The sequence below is a fragment of the Podarcis muralis genome, chromosome 13, assembly GCF_964188315.1.
Source record: "Podarcis muralis chromosome 13, rPodMur119.hap1.1, whole genome shotgun sequence".
Classification (NCBI taxonomy): Eukaryota; Metazoa; Chordata; class Lepidosauria; order Squamata; family Lacertidae; genus Podarcis; species Podarcis muralis.
Window position 1 is genome coordinate 32,358,844 of NC_135667.1, and position 20,484 is coordinate 32,379,327.

The 20,484-nt window shown below is 48.0% G+C and overlaps 1 protein-coding gene across 2 annotated transcripts in view; it reads right to left on the minus strand.

Moving 5' to 3' along the window:
• Positions 1–20,484, minus strand: part of ARHGAP23 (Rho GTPase activating protein 23) — a 173,237-nt gene that overhangs the window by 130,755 nt on the left and 21,998 nt on the right. The window contains exon 1 of one of the 2 annotated variants that reach the window (XM_028703670.2): positions 15,858–16,100. The exons of the other annotated variant lie outside the window; for it this stretch is intronic. Within the exon in view, the coding sequence (XP_028559503.2) occupies positions 15,858–15,917 (60 nt within the window). The 5' untranslated portion in view covers positions 15,918–16,100. Of the gene's footprint in view, positions 1–15,857; positions 16,101–20,484 lie in introns of those variants that run through there. 2 annotated transcript variants of the gene reach the window in all.

The following is a 20,484-nucleotide window of genomic DNA, read 5'->3' on the forward strand; positions in this document are numbered from 1 at the left end:
CATCGTTTAGAGCTAATAATGGACTAGCACATGTCACTCATTGGTCCCCGAGTGCCCAGCTCCCTTGACCCGTAAATAAACCAGGTAATTTACAGTGCTACTCGCCTGCCATTCCCCCGCCAGGCGCTCCTGCAAGGGAAATGGCAAAAAGGAGCTTGTGGACGAGAATGGGCCAGGGGCAGGGGGCGCGGGAGGGTGCTAAATACGCCTAGGAGGATAGGAACCTCACATGGCGGCAGCAGTCAACATTCAGAATGCTCGGCCATGTGGCTTCCAAAATAACTAGCCTCAGTGGTGGTGAACTCATACAGAGACACGGCATGACTTTTCAGCACACCCCAGAGTACAAATGGGGAGAAGACTGTTGCACTCAGGTCCTATTTTGAGATTTCCCATAGGTAGGATGGGATTATCCAGTAGGACTCTACTTACAATTTTTTAAAGAAATCATCATTATGCTAAATAAACCTTTACATGTGAGCTGCAGCCACATCTGTTCTAGATTTAACTTTCAAGAAAGTCTGGGAACTGTTCTAAGAGGGTGCCAGGAATCAATTTATCTTGTTGCTTGTTTTGGATAATGGTCGTAATCTGAGAAGCATCTGAACTCCACAGTCCATCCTCGGTGCACCACTCTGTGCTTGTTCAGAAAGCATCAATAGAGAAAACAGGTGACTGGATGCAATGGTGTCAGGGCATTACAAGAACTGGGCAAACTTCTTCTTAATTTAGAAGTGGCCAAGCAGGAAACAGAGTCCCTGTATGCAAATCTTTTACAGCCCCTTGCTGCAGCAGGCAAGGCCCAGCCAAACTGGCAATGGAATTCTCCCACAAGGGTAAAGACACCTGCCCTTTTTTCAGGGAAGTCTGGCACTGCTGTGCATAAACACATACTCAGTGCTACCTAGCAATGGATCTATTTCTATGCATGCTGCAATATGAAGTGGTAGGGTGGACTAGACAGCTTCAAGCCATAAATAGGTGATGCCCCTCATGTGTAAAGTGAGAAAGGCAAAAGTTAAACACCATCCCGCAAGATTAAAGTATATGAATACAGCATAAAGGTGATTTCTAAGCCCAGCCAACCCCTTGCTGTGCTAATTTCTATTTGCTGGGGTTTTTAAAAAAGAAAAAAGAAAAGTCTTTCAAAATGGCATCCAGCTCCTGAAGTGGTATAGTCCATGAAGTGGTATAGTCCATGAAGTGGTATAGTCCAACCTCATTCATTCTGCTCTATGTATAAATGAGACCTACGATATGAGATCCCACCATAAAATCTGCTTACAATGGAACCTTTTCTGACCTTAGTACATGGAAAACAGCTCAAGAGAAAAAGAAAAACCCTGCTTCCCCCTGTTAAACAACAACACTTCCCACCTCCCAGAAAAAAAACAAAAGTTCAAAAATGTGTGCTATCTTGTTTTGAAAGCCAAAGTCACAAGATATCCTTTCTCAAGTCACAAAACACTTCCTCTCTCCTTCCTACTTCTTACCACCACCACCACCAGGGAGACCTGGAAAACACAGAAATAAATTATAAAGGAATAACATTATCTTCTAGTGGGAACAAAGAATGGGCATTGTTTAATTTCTTTTCTTTCTTTCTTTCTTAGAGAGAGAGAGAGATAAGAGATTTTCTCCATGCAAATTGTGTGGAGCTAGCATAACATGGGTATTCTTTGTGTCTTGATTATTTCACATATCTCAAGGATGAGGCCAGGCACTCCAAATAGGTTCAGAGGCTGAGTCAAATTAACCCCTCCTGGGGTGGTGGTTGTGGGAACTGCAGAGGAAGCCTTACGGAGACTTCTAGAAACAGAGGAAACGGCCCCCCCCACTAGCATACATCCTATTCTCCTTCCTCAGCCTCCTTCAGAAAACCCTAAACAAACAGCATTGAAATCAGAGGCATTTCCCCCAGAAAAGCAAGTCTTTTGACTTCCTGTTTTCTTTTAAAGCATGGAACCCTGGAAATAGATTCTGGCTTCGTGATTATTTTCCTTTTTTAAACAAAAAATAAAATAAAATACGAAGCAAAACACAATGAGCTATTTCCTGCGACAAGCCTGGAAGGGATACCTCATAACTCACGTTCTGGTCTGTCCTAGGACTGTGGGTGGGATATCCTAACTTACAAGGTCAGTGGGGAAAGAGTGTTTCCCCCCACCCCTTTCCAACGCACATTACTCTTCACAACGTTCTCCTTAAAAAATATCCTAAAAGTCTCAAATTACTGCAGAAATATATGCTTGGGTGAGGTAAAACAGGTGGAATCATATGGGACAGGGGAGAAATCTCCACAATAGGCCTCAATTGGGATTTTCTAGCTATTGTGCATGCCCCAATCATCCAAGAGAGCACACAAATGAAAAAAAAGATACAGCAATTAACTTTGGTGCTTTTCTGACTCCCATTTGCCTGTGCGACAAATGGAGTTGAGTAGCTGGGGTTGCCATATTTCAAAAAGTAAAAACCAGGACACCCTGAAAGTGGTTGAGCGTTTTTTTAGGAAGACCCCAAAGTGGTGGTTGTTTTAGGAAACCACTGAAAACGCAATTTTTCGATTGACTTGCCTACAATCCAGGAAAACGTGCCGCCTTTCAGAAATTCCCCCCAGACATCAATTCTGCCTTTGAAATCCCAGTAATGTCCGTGAAAATCCGGATGTACGGCAGCCCTATGCGTAGCAATAACCATGAAAACCTAGCACAGGTGTGGTGGAATCTCTGGCCCTCCAGGTGTTGCTGAACTACAACTCCCATCATCCTTGGCCAGTGGCCACGATTGGTGGGGCTGGTGGGAGTTGCAGTTCAGCATCATTCAGAGGGTCAGAGGCTCCCGAGCCCCAACCTAGTTAAGATGGACCTTTCCTCTTCTAAGTGCCGTTCCCCTTTGGAGAGGATCAGAGATTTGTATTCCAATCCTATTTGGGAGAGACTCAACCCAACAAGGCTTTTCTTCCTCCAGCAGAGGGTTAGACCACCGATCACGGGGGCCCTCTTCTCCTTTAAGAGCAGGAGGAAGACTGGGGAGCGGGCTGAGCTCATTATACTCCACCTACCTTCAGAGACTACCAGATGTTTTCCCACAGATTACTAGCAGTACTGTTTTCATCTCTCTCCATCTCTCGTCTTCCGCCCCCTCCACTTCAGCCCACACGCATACACAAGTCTCAAAGACTGGGAGCATCTCGCTGAAGGCCTTTCCTTTTGATCACACATCTCACCCACCACATTCCCCCTCCCCCAATCAATTCTGGCCTATCCAGAGGGGTAGCCAATGCATTGCTCTCCAACCGTTTGCGGACTACATCTCCCATCAGCCCTTGCCGGCACAGCCAATGCTCAGGGGTGGTACCGTATTTTTTGCTCTATAAGATGCACCAGACCACGAGACGCACCTAGTTTTTGCAGGAGGAAAACAATGAAAAAAATATTCTGAATCCCAGAAGCCAGAACAGCAAGAGGGATCGCTTCGCAGAGAAAGCAGTGATCCCTCTTGCTGTTCGGGCTTCTGAGATAGCTGCGCAGCCTGCATTCGCTCCATAAGACGCACACACATTTCCCCTTACTTTTTAGGAGGGAAAAAGTGAGTCTTATAGAGCAAAAAATACGGTACATGCTGCAGTTCATCAGCATCTGGAGGGTGTGATATTAAGAACCCTTATATCTGGGAGATGATAGGGAATAGGTTAAAAATAAAATAAAACCTGAGTTATTCCAAAACGTTTCCCTGCCACGTGGGTGGGACCTAATTTCTTACACTGCTGCAAAAAGCCTCTGGGACACCATGGCTTTATAAGTGTACAAACTATGGCTTTCCTAAGGGTTTGTGAATGTTTTCTATATTTTGTTATGTTTCTCCATTTCATACTGATGGGAAAATTTGTACATAGTCCCCGCCCTCCCTGGTTTGAGCTGTGTTGCACAGAGCCTGTCTACAGTAAATAATGATTCAATAAAACAAAAACAGGAATTATCCCTATCTGTAGGGAGAAATGGATGAAATGTGGAGGCAGTTAAGGATGTTACAGACCTTGAAAGTGTGGCTAAATTCCAAGTCACCGCTGTTTGGAGAGAAGATTTCTGTATTCTACAATCGATTGACTCATAAGAAAAGAGAAAGAGAAAGAGAAAACAAGCAACAGCTAGCCAGGGTCAAAGATTGTTAACTTCCCCGTCCACTACAAGAAGTCTTCTGTGGTGTAACGTGCCTTAACAAGAGTCCACATTTGTGATTGCTGGCCAGCTCACCACCGGTGAGTGAATTTATTTAAGCAGATAAAAGCCATCATACTTCCCCAAAACCTGTAGAAGAGCAAGATTTCACCCTGACCTTGTGCAAAACCTGTCAGGGAGACTTGGAATGCAGCAATACATCTTCCAGTTTCACCAAGTGTCTCCAAAGATAGAGCAAGGTCAAGGAGAGGCCCCACACCCTTCTTCCGGGCTCCAGAGGAGTAGTAGTAGTAGTAGTAGTAGTAGTAATAATAATAATAATAATAATAATTCATTATTTATACCCCGTCCATCTGGCGGAGTTTCCCCAGCCACTCTGGGCGGCTTCCAATCGAATGATAAAAACAATACAGCATTAAATATTAAAAACTTCCCTAAACAGGGCTGCCTTCAGATGTCTTTTAAAGATAAGATAGCTGCTTATTTCCTTCACATCTAAAGGGAGGGCAGACGCCACTACCGAGAAGGCCCTCTGCCTGGTTCCCTGTAACCTCACTTCTCACAGTGAGGGAACCGCCAGAAGGCCCTTGGCGCTGGACCTCAGCTTCCGGGCTGAACGATGGGGGTGGAGACACTCCTTCAGGTATACAGGACCGAGGCCGTTTAGGGCTTTAAAGGTCAGCACCAACACTTAGTAGGAAGGCTCTCCCTAGCACCACAAACAGAGCGCAACAAGGTGTCTCCGAAGTTAATCCTCAAGGACAGCCTCTCCCAATATACGCCATCCAGGACTCTGTGTTCATCATTTGAAACCCTTTTCATGTGCCTCCTCCACGTGAGATCCAGAGCATGGCAACACAAGAACAGGCCTTCTCTGTAGTGGCTTCCCATTCATGGAACGCTCTCCCCAAGGTGGTTCGCCTCGCACCTTCATTATATATTTTTAGGCGCCAGGCGGAAACATTCCTCTTCAACCAGGCCTTTGGCTGATTAATATTCTACAGCCTTTCAAATGTGTCTGTGGGAAGGGAGGGGTATTGTTTTGTTGTTAGTGTTTTTAATCATTTACTTGTTTTTAAAAAGTAAAGGTAAAGGACCCCTGGAGGGTTAAGTCCATTCAAAGGCAACTGTGGGGTTGCGGCGCTCATCTCGCTTCAGTCCGAGGGAGCCGGCGTTTGTCCACAGACAGCTTTCCGGGTCATGACTACACTGCTTCTGGCCAACGAGACACCATGATGGAAACCAGAGCGCACGGAAACAGTGGAACCTATTTATCTACTTGCCGCAGTGGAACCTATTTATCTACTTGCACTAGTGTGCTTTCAAACTGCTAGGTTGGCAGGAGCTGGGGCAGAGCAACAGAAGCGCACCCCGTTGTGCGGATTCGAACTGCCAACCTTCTGATCGTCAAGCCCAAGAGGCTTGGTGGTTTAGACCTGTATTTTATTCTGTGAACTGCCCTGAGATCTTATGATGAAGGGAGGTATATTACATACATACATACATGGAGTGCTCTCTCTGGTCCAAAAGTGCTATCCCTCCAAAGCTCAGCACAACACCAAAAATGAGATTCTACACTCCCAGCAGGGTCTTTGGGGAGCACAGCCAGCCAAAAATGTGTGGGTCTCTGTGCTTTGCTGAGTCATAGTGCCATTAAGTGCCCTGTTCTCACCACATCCCTGAGCTAACGGACATCTGGCCACAGAAAGCGCAGGATGCAGAATTGGATCACTCCATCTACCTGGAGATGCTAAGGACTGAATCTGAAATCTTCTACATGCAAAGACCTAGATGACCAGGCTGCCCTTCTGTTTAATGGCTCACGTCCCACAGCTGTTCACCATTCAGGAGCCCTGCTTTGGGGTGGGGAGAGAAGCAGCAACTATGACTCTTTGGCCTCCCCTTCCCACAACCCTGCAGCATGTAAAGCTCCCTTGTTTGTCCACGCCATGCCAGTCAAAAGCATGTATCGTGTTCCACTGCCAAGCCCTGTGTACAGATTTTCTCCCCCCTCTCATGACGCCACTTCTGAACAAAAAACAAAAAAACCACACACAACCTTCTGGTTGTGGGGTTAAGTCACCTCTTTTCTGACTACAACTGGCCACAGCTGAGAACTCGGGGCTTATTAAAGGGATGGGGAACCCTTTAATTTATTGGACTACAACTCCCGCTGGGACACAGGTAGCGCTGTGTGTTAAACCACAGAGCCTAGGACTTGCCGATCAGAAGGTCGGCGGTTCGAATCCCCGCGATAGGGTGAGCTCCCGTTGCTCGGTCCCTGCTCCTGCCAACCTAGCAGTTCGAAAGCACCTCAAAGTGCAAGTAGATAAATAGGCGGGAAGGTAAATGGCGTTTCCGTGTGCTGCTCTGGTTCGCTAGAAGCGGCTTAGTCATGCTGGCCACATGACCCGGAAGCTGTACGCCGGCTCCCTCAGCCAATAAAGGGAGATGAGCGCCGCAACCCCAGGGTCGGTCACAACTGGACCTAATGGTCAGGGGTCCCTTTACCCTTTACCTTTTTACAACTCCCATCATCCCTGATCACTGGTAATGCCGGCTGGAGATGGTAGGAAATTGGGAGTCCAGCACACTCCTCCCATCAAAAAGTTTTGCCCCGCTCCCACCTTGTTAAAACTGGGCAGTTCCCTTGCTCCAACAGCTGTTTTCAGCTTTAAGGTTAATTGAACCTAAGGCCCACCATTCTAAATAACAACATGTATTGATCCACAAAAGGCCGTCTACTCCAAGTAAGGTTCCAGCCCAGAATGGGGGTAGGCGGTGGGGGGAAAAGAGAGAAAAGGGTCTGTGGTCAATCATTACCAAGTTGGCAAGAATGTGACCGAAAAGCACCACAATGGGGCTACTGTGCTAGAAGCAAGGGTAGCAGTTCCCCATCCCCCAGCCTCCTCCGCGAATCCTTTCCCTCACGAGAAGGCTCATGAAGGGGACCACTGTTGATGTCTCTCTCTGCCTCCACCATGCTGGGACAAGGCGTGTCCGATCATTGTCAGGCAGCAGGTTAGGGCTGGGAGAGGCCTACTGGGCCAGATGTCTACCAGGGCTTACTTTCTTGATATGAGAAGCATCGGAGTTTGAGGCCCGCCCCGGAAGTCCGCCCCACACTCAGATGGGTTCTGGCTGGCTATATGGACTCTCTGAGGACACCCAGAGAGTCCTTTCTTCAAAAAAAAAAAAGCAGCCTCTTCTTTTACACCATCATAGGGCTCAGGGATACCTGGTTTTCAAAATTGTGATAGACCGCCAGCTAAACATCGTGATACACCGATACATATCACAATGTCTGAAATAAGGATGAAGCTATGTAGAGGCACCAAGCGGCTTCACGGTTTTCCTCGCATTGTGATTTTTTGCATAATGATTTGCGATATATTGCCAAGTCAAAAAATATGAAACCAGTATCACGATATGGACTTCAAACCAGTTTGGACGGTATATCATTATCAATACAGTCGTACCTCGGAAGTCGAACGGAATCGGTTCCGGAAGTCCGTTCAACTTCCAAAACGTTCAGAAACTAAGGCGCAGCTTCTAATTGGCTGCAGGAAACTCCTGCAGGGTAGGGTTAAGGAACAATGGTATAATGCATGACCTGTACAACTTGCTTTGTTCTTTTTCTTTCAAGCCTATTGTTGTTTGCTTCATCCCATAGTATATACTGTAATAATGTTTGGGGGGGAATTTTTTTTAAACAAAAGGAACAATGCTTACTAGTTTGGACCCAGAATGATCTGTCTGCAGCAGATCATTATGCTAACTGCGTGGTGAGGACAACACTCTATAGTGTTGAACTTGCATTGAGAACAGGTCCCAGAACTGAGCTCCGGTACAAGAGTTCGGTACAAGTCGAACCCTGTGGGGTTTTGAAAAGTCACAAAGAAAAAACTTTCAGAATGCACAGCTCGGTGCTGGCATTGTAGGTTCAAATTCAGTGCTGCCAGCTCAGCGCTAGGATCCCTTGCCAGTTCCCAAATTCACCATTTGTATGCGCTAGGTGTGTGGCTACAGACTTTTCTGGTATTTCAAGTTCACAGTTGCAAGGGGAGGAAGAGAGAGAGAGAGAAGGGAACCTAGCTGGGAAACTCAAGCATCTGCCAAGCAGCAAGCTATAAAAAAAGCCACCAGCAACCAGAGAGTACAATTTATAGAAGGAATACAGATGTGGAGAATATGGAGGGGGAGATAATAAAATGTTAAGAACTCAGAAGCCCATTAAACATTTCTCCCTTTGACTCCTCATTCCGTGGTTTAACTCCTTGAACCCATTCATCAGATACTGCTTGTGCATTTGCAAGACTCCACCCACCCCACACAACGCTGAGGTCTAGAAACTTAATTTTACTTCTTTATAATAATAAAAAAGATCAAGAAAACTAAGATTTGAAGTGGGCTGAAAAATCCACAGGTCCCATACTGGGGTACCTCATTCCTCCCTACCAAAAGTTCAATTTAATTTTTTAAGGCTGGCTTGCACACCCACAGCTGCATAATCTAAGACAGGAAAAAATATGAGCCAATGAACAGTAAACACAAATACATTTATCGGCAAAATGTACAGCAGCTGTTCACATTCTCATGCAAATCGCAAGAGGTGGGTAGCCACGTTCCAAGAGATGACTGGATGCTCAAACTTGGTGATGTCACAACCACACAGTCTTGTGAACGATCTCACATCTGGTGGTCTGTAGCGTGCAAGAATTACCTCTGGGCAACGAGACAGGGGGAATTTGCAAAAGCTGGCTTTTCCCTCCTACTATTAAATGACAAGTGACTAATGTGTGGGCTGGCAGGCTGCTAACAGTTGTAGGCTTCGTTTACAAAGCAATGTAGTAATTTCTAAGTCAGCTAAACAGTGTGAACGAGGAGGGTGGTGGATCTCAGTGAACGCAGTTCAGTGCTGAACAGCACAGAGATCGTTCTACCTGCGACGTTTGCTCCATATTCTAAAATCTCCTGGCAAGAAATTCCAAGGGCATGCCACACTCGGACGCAGAATTCCAGCGGCCTAGCACAGCAGCCGGTTGTGGCGAGGGAGCAGAACAAACTTTCCTCTTGGCTTGAGTCTGCTTGGCGGCCTGCCGACTTCTGCAAGGATGGAGTGTCCTTTTAAACCACAAATAGCACTTTAAAAAAAAGAAGAAGTTAAAGAACCACACATATGCAGCATGATGAGCTAGGATTTCTCAAGGAACCACGTGGATTTAAGAGGCGTACCCTCCCGGGCTCGCTGCATCCACACCCCATAAAGGCAAAATTTCCAACAGAGATGAAAAGTAAAAATGCAAAGAACACCGGGGATTTCTTCGCAGCATAGCTTTGCTACCCGTCTCCAAGCCATTTTAACAAGTCCCAGGAGGCCAGGCAAGTATCTGGAGTATTCTCTTCCACGCTCCCTCCATTGTTATTATCTTTTTGCAGACACAAAAACTCTCCTCAAACATGCAGCAAATGACGCGATCGAGACTAATATGAACCCTGAAGCAAGGAGGAGGGAGTGATGCAAAAATTAACAAGACGCTGCTACGTCTCGCTTGAGGCCCGGGGCCTATTTGCTTTCAGTCCTCAGAAATGCTATTTCAGGATTAATGAAACCCTGCCCCCCCCCAACACACACACACAATGTTGAGAACCCTCACATGTCCATTAGCATCTTCCTTCAGGGAAATATTTCACATTTCAAGAAGCTAGAAAGCCAAACATTAAACTGTTTAGGAACGAGCCCCTTCCTCAGAGCTGGTTGGGGAGAGAGAGAAATGTCCAAATTCTTAGGGGCCAACAATCCAGTTTCAACACAGCTATTTCCAGACTCGAGCCCAACCAGGTACAGTGGTACCTCGGGTTAAGTACTTAATTCGTTCCGGAGGTCCATACTTAACCTAAAACTGTTCTTAACCTGAAGCACCACTTTAGCTAATGGGGCCTCCTGCTGCTGCCGCGCCACCAGAGCACAATTTCTGTTCTCATCCTGAAGCAAAGTTCTTAACCTGAGCCACTATTTCTGGGTTAGCGGAGTCTGTAACCTGAAGCGTATGTAACCCGAGGTACCACTGTAGTTGAAATAAAAGAGTTGTTCTCTCTCCCTCCCACTGCAAGCCACTGACTGGTGCTCACGAGCATCTCTTTCCTTCGCCTCACATACTGTTCCCTTCGTAAAACCTCCACACCCATTGCCTACACCTTAGCCATACCCAGAGCTAGCAATTTGAAGAATGCACACACTGGAAAAGGCATCCTTTTCTTGTGGCACAATGGAGACGTTTTATTGGCATCAGCATGACTTGGAGGCCAAAGCTAACTAGACTTTAATTAGAACACAAAGAGAGACAGAGAAAGGTGAAGGAACTCAAGAAGGTATCATCTCCAGGTATACAGAAACTGGCTGTATCAACTCAGCAAGGAAAGGCGCTCTCCACATAATCATTTAGTGCTCAAATCAGTCTCTTTGTGTATTGTGTGTATTTTTGCTGTAGATTCTACCAAGAGGTTCAGAGAACACATAATTTAACCCCTTATGAAGCAGTTTCCTGATTGAGCCTTAAAGACCCTTCTGAGTATTTTCTCTGAGGGGGAATCTATTGAATCCATTACTGAAGAGGTGCCATTATATCTGAATGTTGTGATATCTCTTAGACCTGCCACGATGGTTCGCTCTTAACTCGGCACCTTTTGTCCTTCTGAGGTTGCGATTATCCATTTTTACAGTTTGTACTTTCTTTAATGGCTGGTCGGCCGTAATAAATATTTGATTGACGGAACTCTGCATCCGTACAGAATCACTCTCTCCAACAGCACATCTGTATGTTTAGAGAGAGGAAATCATCCGCGCCCGTGATTAACATGAGAGATGAATTCCTAGGACCAGTATTCACTCCGGAAACCTTGCTTTTTCACCCCAAACACAACCTTCTCCTCACCCTGCTCCCCTTTATAGGCTGTTCACACTTAGCAATTTACTCACTCCTTGAACTACCATCGGGTGTGTCCGCCGCTACCATACGTTTACACCTGATCAGCCATAATATGATGCTAAATTACTGCTGGGAGATTTAGCAGTAGTTTCAAGCCTTCGGGGAAGGGAGAGCAGTAAAACAGCCACTGCAGGTGATTCTCATTAAGCCTCCAGTTCGGCTGGGCAGAAGAAATAGTTGAACAAGAGAGCTTTTCTCTTCTTCTAAGACAAGACATCCTCCATTCCTCCCCACTTTACTCAGTGCAGGTTTTTCTCCTTCTCAGCCATGGGACATCACAAACAGGAACGAAAGCAGCTTAATTCCTGCTGAAGTCATCGCTTCCTGCCAAAGATCACATGGAAGTCAAACCGCTGCTGTTTGAGAAGGCAAGTATGGGGGAGGGGGGAGGAACTTGGCCACAGGATCTACCCAAGTGATACTGATGTGACCCCCGTGTCAAACTACGGACTCAGAATCCATATAGAACAGGAGCAGCAGTGTCAGCAGTAGTGAAATCTTAGCATGTGGGATGAAGGCAAAAACGGTTCCTGCCTCAACTTTGTAATAGCAATGTCCATTTGGAAAATAAAAGGCAATGGGTGTGGTTTGAAAGCCTTTCCCTTAAATCTCAAGTGTCTCGGGGATGGCTGTGTTTATTCAGTAGTGAAGGAAAGGCATTCTGCACATGCTCAGAGACATCCTTATTAGTCACGTTGCAGGGCCACCAGTTCTCAAGGTGAGAGTGTCTCAAGCTAAACCTCTAGCAAACGTCCCATGTACAGGTGGTGATCATTTTGTGCATGTCCAATTGACATGTGGGTCCTTTTGAACCCGGAAGAGGGCAGAACGGAGGCGGGCTTACATGTGCTCCACCGACACACACAGGGGGCCAGGAACGGAGCCCCCATGCAAAATGATCACCACCTGTAATACAATCCTGAACTCCTTGTTTCCATAGTTTGTCAGCCGCCTTTTGGGCTTCATTACGTTACATTTTTTTGCTGGGAAACACTTAGGATAGTTGACACATAAGCTCTGGCTCATCAGAATCATTCCCAGAATCATATTTTCAACACTAGAGCCTGGCCTTTGGATTGACTAAAGTGATAATAGAGACACAAGTTTTCTGAACATGCGCGAAGAGTTCTTTTCTCAGGGGCTGTTTGAATAGCCACAGACAGCCCCCGACACAGATGAGATTTTAGGGAACAGGGGTTCCAAAATGTAACTTACTTACATAATTCATCTCCTCCACCTTCAAAAACAAATTATATTTCCTGGGCAGCTAACAGAGTATACAGAAGAGCTGTGCTGGCTGGAGGGATGATCTGGAGGGCACCAGGTTGGGGAAGGTAGCACTGACCTGGAACTTAATAGGAAAGCACTGTTGGAATTACACCCACAATGGCAAATTGTTAAAATTTAGAGGGGTGGTGGCGTCGAGAAATGAAATTGAAGAGCATTGCAAAGTAAAAGCCAGAGGCAAGGTTCCGCCACATTTTTTTTTAAAAAAAGGAAAAAAGGAAAGAAAGAAAGGACATCCCATCCGGTTAAAAAAGCACCAGCGTAACCGGAAAAATTAGACAGGCAGGCAGGAACTTCTGTACACTGGGAAGCAGATAAGCAGGGAAGCGTGGAGCCTGTGGGGGAGACCAAGTTGACAAGGAAACTCAAATGAAAGGAAAGAACAAGAAAAGGCATGGGTGATTTTTTAAATTCGGAACCGGAGGATGGACAAGGGTAAAAGTACTTGGCTGCAGAAAGCTAGAGCCAGCAATGAATATGTCTTTTAAAAAAAGGACCTGCCCAGAAGTCCAACAGCCCAATACCAGATATGCAGGAGGTAGGCCGCAGCCCTTTGATGGCCGCATAGAAGCCCAGCGTAGAAATGCTGTCTACACATGCTCAGAAGCACACTATTTTGACTCTTACATGTCCTTGGGCTCTAAGAACACGTGTCAGGATGGTGACCAAGTTGAAATAAAGCCTTAAAATACACAACCCACGAAGGATGGAGATAAACTCATGGTTGTTCATGCAAATATATGATGGGAAAGATTGCTACATCAACAGCACGGGAAGTTTTAAAAGCAAATTGCACGTTTGGGATGAGGTAGGGGAACACCTGTTTTTTAAAAGAGCATCCACTGGGATTTCCCGGGAGCAAGGGGAAATGTTAAGCAAGCAACACCTTTGCAATGGCTCCCAAGGCCAAGATGACCTCAAAGCAGAAGCTTTTTCCAAAGCCAGGACTTAACCATGGATGATGTGCAGAAATAATCAAAGAACAAGATTTCCCAGGACATGTGCAGAAGGAATGCACGTAATGGCAACCAGGTCCCTCACATCGCAAGACAGGCAAACAGAGCTTCCTGGTCAGAACATTTTACGGTGGTACCTCAGGTTACATACACTTCAGGTTACATACGCTTCAGGTTACAGACTCCGCTAACCCAGAAATAGTGCTTCAGGTTAAGAACTTTGCTTCAGAATGAGAACAGAAATCAGGGTCCGGCAGCACGGCAGCAGTGGGAGGCCCCGTTAGCTAAAGTGGTGCTTCAGGTTAAGAACAGTTTCAGGTTAAGTACGGACCTCCGGAACGAATTAAGTACTTAACCTGAGGTATCACTGTAACTTTCAGCATGTGCCCTCAAAATGCCTTGCCTTGGGCCTGGCCCATGTGGGCAGAAGACTGAGGAGGGAATGGGTTTGTAGCGTGGACTCTAGTGCTTTGTGCAGTAAGTGAGGGATCATGCATTTGATCCCCTGAATTGTTTGTTTTTTAAAAAACTTCTATGCAAGTTAAAGAATGAAGGAATCTCAGGAAGCCTAGAGCCTCTCTCCTTGCAGGTTTTCTAGGGAAGTTGTACGTATATGCATTTTACAGTGGGGAGTATTAAAAAAATACAAATCACCCACCTGTGGTTACAGTGCCCAACACTGCCATGATCAGATACTTATTACATGTGAAATGGGGTGGGGGGTGGGGATACATTCAAAAAGCTAGCATGGAGAAAGGTGATGGGGAAGCATACCTGGCAAGAATGGAGACCTGAAACAAAATGAATCAGGAAAGCTCAGAGGCAGATCCACTGGATTTGAGGAGGGGCGGTGTTACACTGCAATACGGGGCAATCCCCAGCAAGTGCCCATGTCAAAACCATACACACCTCAAAAGATGGGGAAATAGCTCTATGGAACATCCACCCCTGCAGCAATTAGCATTGCCGAAGGATGACAGAGACATGTGGATCCCCTTCTTGAATGCAAGCAAATGAACCATGGATATTCCACAAGTAAGGACCCACCTGAAAAGCACCCCAGGTTCCTGCTGAGAGCACTGAGCAGCCACATGATCCACACCCTCTTTGATCCCACTGAGCTCAAGCAGTAACCAAACTCACCTCCCAAGTAGCTATTTTCCTTCCTGTTTTCCTGAATCAGCAAGAGTCTTTGATGCTAGCATACCAGCAAGCTTCAGATTCCCCCCCCCCCAAAAAAAAGCCTATCCCTGAACCATAAAAAGCCACAAGCATCAAGGCCACACACCCCTACCCAGCTATTAACTCCATCCAAAGGACAAAGGCGGGGGGACCAGAGAACATACCGAAACAAGCCATTCTGCCCCACCTCCCGTTTTCCATGCCAGCACCATGCCTACATCACATGCCTTATACTGAGACAGGCTAACTCAGTATTGTCTACACCAGGCAAAGGCAAACTCAGCCCTCCAGATGTTTTGGGACTACAACTCCCATCATCCCTGACCACTGGTCCTGTTAGCTAGGGCTTGCCAAGATTCCAGGCAGAGGACCTTCACAGCTTTACCTAGAGATGCCAGGGATTGGGCCTCGTGCAAGACATCTGTGCTGCCACTGAGCTACAGCTGTGTTTTACTCCAGAATTTAAAAACAAAACACTAAACCACGTTGGGTTCCAAATTCACAGGCACTACCACAGATTAGAATCCCCACTTTGCATATGTTCACATTCCCACAGTTGAATCACCTGGAGTGGGGCAAGGATGACAGGACATCCCCAGCTCTACCTGTAAATGCCAAGAGACTGAACCCAGAACCTTCTGCACTCAAAGCAGGTCCACCCTTCACCACAAACACACATCCTTCTTCATCTCCCCCCACCCCACAGATCATCCAGTATGAGCTTCTAGGACTTGCCCACTACAGTGGTACCTCGGGTTAAGTACTTAAGTACCGGAGGTCTGTACTTAACCTGCCGGAGCACAATTTCTGTTCTCATCCTGAAGCAAAGTTCTTAACCTGAAGCACTGTTTCTGGGTTAGCCGAGTCTGTAACCTGAAGCGTATGTAACCCAAGGTACCGCTGTATAACCTCTCTCTCTTTCCTCCCAGTAAATTCTCCCTGGGATCACAGAATTGTGGAATTGGAAGGGGCCACCAGGGTCATCTAGTCCAACCCCCAGCAATGCAGAAATCTTTTTTTGCCCAACACAGGGTTTGAAGCCACAGCCCTGGGATTAAGAGTCTCCCTAATGGCCCCTCTTGATCCTCCAAGCCCACCCAGCATAATCCTTCTCTCCGCTCCGGGTCAGGCTTCTCTGCAAGCCTGCCCAGTTCGACCCAGGGCCGCCAGCCCAGCTTATTCAGCGCAGATGCACAAACACACACCCCACACACAAACACACACACCCCTCCAGACCCACTTTCCTTGCCCCGGCGCGGGCTCACCTCGGGACTCCTTGGCGGCGGCGGCGGGATCCCAACCAGGCAAAAGGCGACTCCATTCATCGGGCGCGGCGCTGGCCCCGACGGGGCGTACGAGCGGGGCGGGAAGCGAGAGCCGGCGGCGGCGGCGGCAGCAACAAGCAGCAGCAGCAGCAGCCAGGCTGGAGAGACTTTCGCTCGGCTGGGCCAGGCTGCCCAGGCAGCTCCGCCTCTTCCACGGCAGGAGGAGGAGGGAGAAGGGAAAAGGGAAGGCCGCCCGCCCGCCCGCCCGCCCGCCCGCTCGCTAAGCCGACCAAGGGGCGGAGGAGGAGCAGCAGCAGCGGGCAGGCGGGCCAGCCCCTCCTGGGGTGGACGGGCAGAGCAGTCGGGAGAGACCGCAGCCCCGGAGGGGGGTTTTTCGGGGGCAGGCGGCGGAGAGGGAGAGAAGGGCGGGAAAGGGGAGACGGAAGCGCACACAGGGGGCGAAAGGGACGGAGCGGGGAGAGAAAAGTCGAGGTCTGGGGGAAAGAGGCCGCCAGCCCAACCGGGAAGGAGACCCTCCCTCGAGGCAGGGGCAGAAACATGGGCGTAGCCAAGGAGGGGCAGGGGGGCAGCTGCCCCCCCCAATCAATAAAAAATACATAACAAACTGAGGTTCTGCCCCCCCCTCAACAAAAGGACTGCCCCCACCCAGCAATAATCCTGGCTACGCCCATAGGCAGAAAGGAAGGCTTGGGAGACGCAAGAGAAAGGAGGACGAGAAGGAGGGTCCTTGGAGATCGGGGCCGGTGGTCTCTCTTACACAAATGAACAGGGCAGAAAGATGAAGAGGGGACGCCTAGAAAAGGGTTTCCCAAACTTGGGTCTCTAGCGGTTGTTGGACTACAACTCCCATCATCCCTAGCTAGCAGGACCAGCGGTCAGGGATGATGGGAACTGTAGTCTGAAAAAACGAACAACAGCTGGAGACCCAAGTTTGGGAAACCCTGGCCTAGAACAGAGGGCACTGCTGTGCCAGGTTGTGCTAGCCCTACTCAGAGTAGACCCACTGAAATAAAGGTGTCGAAGTTAATCACGTGCATTCACTTCAATGGGTCTGTCACTTCCCAAAATGGGAAGTTTCTTCCATTTCAGGGCAAAGGAAACGCACTTCCAGGTGACATCTGAGGACACACAGCAGCATTAAGGGGCAGGACCACTTTAGTTTCCAAAGGCTGGGAAGTAAGGGGGGGATCAGCCACAACTCTCCTCTCAAGGAGAAGAGGAGCGCCCCCCCCATCCCAATCTTGAACCTGTGTTTAAAGTTCAGTTCAATGCCTTAAGCCTGCGGAAGAACACAACCCAAGACAGGAGGAGTAAGTCTTGTTTAAGGGAAAGGCTGGCCTAGAACAGGAAGCTCAAAGGCCAGAGAATAGAAGAGATACCAGCACAGTCGAATAGAATAGCATACGGGACCAGCTAAAGGGGCAGTGTGGGGTGGGCAGGGAGCGGGGCAGGAGAAAGAGAAAGACAATGGGCTGTCACAGCCAGGCACAGAAAAAACTGGCAATCTGAGGCCTGGCATCAGAGAGAACCCAGGGGCAGGCAGCCTGGTACGGACAGTCGGATGCGCCAACTATGCACTGGTACAGGCTGAAGGAGGTTCATCACAAGGCATAGGTCACGGGGTGTTGTGTGTGTGTAAGGTTGCAGCAAGCATAGGCGCCGACTCCATGGGGCTTGAGGGGGCCCGAGCCCCCTCAAAAATTCGTTTGGGGGGGCTCTGCCCCCCCAATAATCTCCGGCGCCCCTCCAGCAGAGCGCCATCGCCGCCCCTCCCCCAGCCCAAAATGCACAGGGAGGGGCGGGCTGCATGCCTCCTGCCCTCCCTCCCGAGCAAAAGCTCCACCCAATTTCCTTTGGAGCTGATTAATAGGCGCAGCACGCTCTCCCCTATTCGCTCACGAGGAGGCGGCGCCACTTTATTTGCATATTCATGAGCTTATTTATTATTCATGAGCTTTCCCGGGCCCCCCCAATATTTTTTATAAGTCCGCGTCCCTGGCAGCAAGGATTGGCACATCCCCAGTAGGAGCAAGGAGGAGGAGCTACACGCAAGCCTGAGATGTGGTGTGAGGGATTTATTCTTGGACCCAGGGAGTCTTTTTAAAAAATAATATAGAAGCACCAGTCTTCAAAGGAAGGCAGAGATGCACAGCGGCAGATAATAATAATTCTTTGCGTTTCCACGGTACGTTTTCATGTGATCAAAGCATTTTACATACACTGTATTCACAGCCTGTCCAACAGCCCAGAACAGCAGAACCATTCCAGATTTTGAAACGGGTTGTGTGGGTGAAGGAGCTGAGAAACAGAAAATAGTGGAGGAGGCAAGATTTGAAATCAGGTATCTCCCAGCTCGCTTTCTTAGCTGCAGCATCATACACCAGATCTCCTCAACGTCCTTGATTGGAGTCCGCTTTTAGGGACTGGAGGACCCATCCCTGAACACAAGCAGCAAGAGTTGACATGTACTGAGCAACCACAAGCCCACCTGCCCCATTCTAGTGTTGGAGGGGCAGGAATGATCCACCAAGGTCGCCCCCTTTCTACAGCCAGGCAAATTTCCCCAATGCGTCAGGGACCTTCACTGCCCCAAGTCATTTTCCTGTCCTTCCATAAGAGGGGATGTGAGATCATATCCTGGCTAGTCAGTTAATCAATCAACTCCTCACGACGGGGGTGGGGGGAGGGAAGCTACGTAGCTGTACAGATGCATGGCATGTCTTCCCCCATCTCCCCAGCTTTTAAACAGGAGCAGCCTGGTCCTTCTTTGTAGACAGTGTATGATGTACAATCCTAGGAGCAGTGTGCCATCGGGGCAAGGCCTCAGGGCAGACGGCCAGCACCCCACCTCCAGAGAGGAGCGGGAAGGCCCTTCCCCAAAAAACGCAGCAGGGCTGGCTTAACACATTTTGAAGTGAAGCAATACATGTTTACTATCTAAAGATAAGTCCAGAGATTAAGGTCTGGTGCAACCTCAGAAGTCAAGAGGGACACAGCCAGCCCAGGCATTTACCAGGGCCCTGGCAGAGAGAGAGAGCCAGTACCCTAATGCAAAGCAAGCCTTGCTGGATCACACCAAAGACTCATCCAGCCCTTCCTTGCCATTTCCCCACCAGCAGACATTTAGAGGTGTCCTGTCTCTGAACATGGTGGTTCCATATAGCCATTGCAGCCAACAGCCAGTGACAGAAGCCACCCTCCATGAACAGGTCTGGTCCACTTTTAAAAGCAGCTACCACATCTCGCCACAGAGTTAATTCCAAGACAAATTATATCCACCGTTCAAAGTAGTCTTCTCTTTTCTCTGTTCTCATTTAGAGTGCTGCCAATCAACTTGGCAGTGAATGATTCAGGACCAGGGGGTGGTGCAGGCAACTTACTTTATTTTTATTTAATTAATGGCTGGTTGCATCTATATACATACGCTTTCTGGCAAGGCACCTGAGGTGGTTTACAGTTTAAAATACTACAAGCAGCAAAATGGTAGGATATGTAGAGAGAGAGTTCCTTCAGGCCAGCAGTTCCCTTCTGAAACAGGTTCTGGGTTCAAGACTTCACAATATCCTAGGAATGGGGGACCTTAGCCCTGAGGGTCAAATGAGGCCCTCAAAGGCTCTCGCTACATGGGCCTTAAGACTCTCCCCTCAGGACACACTCGCACTGCAAGTCGCTTCCTTCACCAACTCTGCTTTTGTAACAACCTCCTTCGGTGTTTTTCGCCTGTCTAGGATGTCTCCTAGAACTCTTGCTTTCCAAAGTAGGGGTGGGGGGGACTAGCCTTCCATAGAAAGGTAGAATTCACATTTACTGCTCTGCCTACTACTGCCTCGGGAATGTGGCCCCCAGAAGGCTGCCCAGAGTGGAATGTGGCCCCCATGCAGAAAAAGTTCCCTCACGTATGCAATAGCCCCACCCTTTCACAAGGGATTCCTGCCTTCCAATTCCAGGAACCTGGTTGTTGTTACAGAGGGACGAGCAAGCACTCTGCACGTGTTCAGAGTGACTCTTTGCTAATCCATGCATTCCAGGGCTGATGAGCAGTGGTATTTTCAAAATGGACCCATGTGCTGAAAAACTAAGCTGTGGTTGAGAAGGGGGGGACAAAAGGTGTAACCATGATTTATCAGTTCAGAGCACTGTGGGCATCTGGAGTTAAGCCTCACTAAACTGAGGGCCGGCACGTAGCTCAGATTCCACAGCTGTAAGACTGTATCCTATTTTGTATTATTTGATCATAGCTCCCTTTATCTAGAAAGGGGGGGGGGGAGAGGAATAATAACAAAAAATGAAGAGAATCTATGCCCTCTGCTGGCTCTGGAGTGCAGCACAAGTTAGCGAGGAAAGTGGAGGAAATCTTCCGTTTTGGGGGTGAATTGAGGCGTCACCTTCCTACCTCTTCCCAGCTCTAGAAGTTCAAGGCTGGATTATCAAAAGGTTTGGCTGCCACCCCTTTGTAGTTTTCTTCCTGGAGGGAGAGCTACTTTCCCTTCACACAACGAAGAGAGTGGCGCCCTGATACAATAGGCAGCAAGCCGCAGATTAAAAATATGATAAACATAGAGATGCCTTGGTAATATGGCAGTTTTCATTTCCAAAAAGGATATTA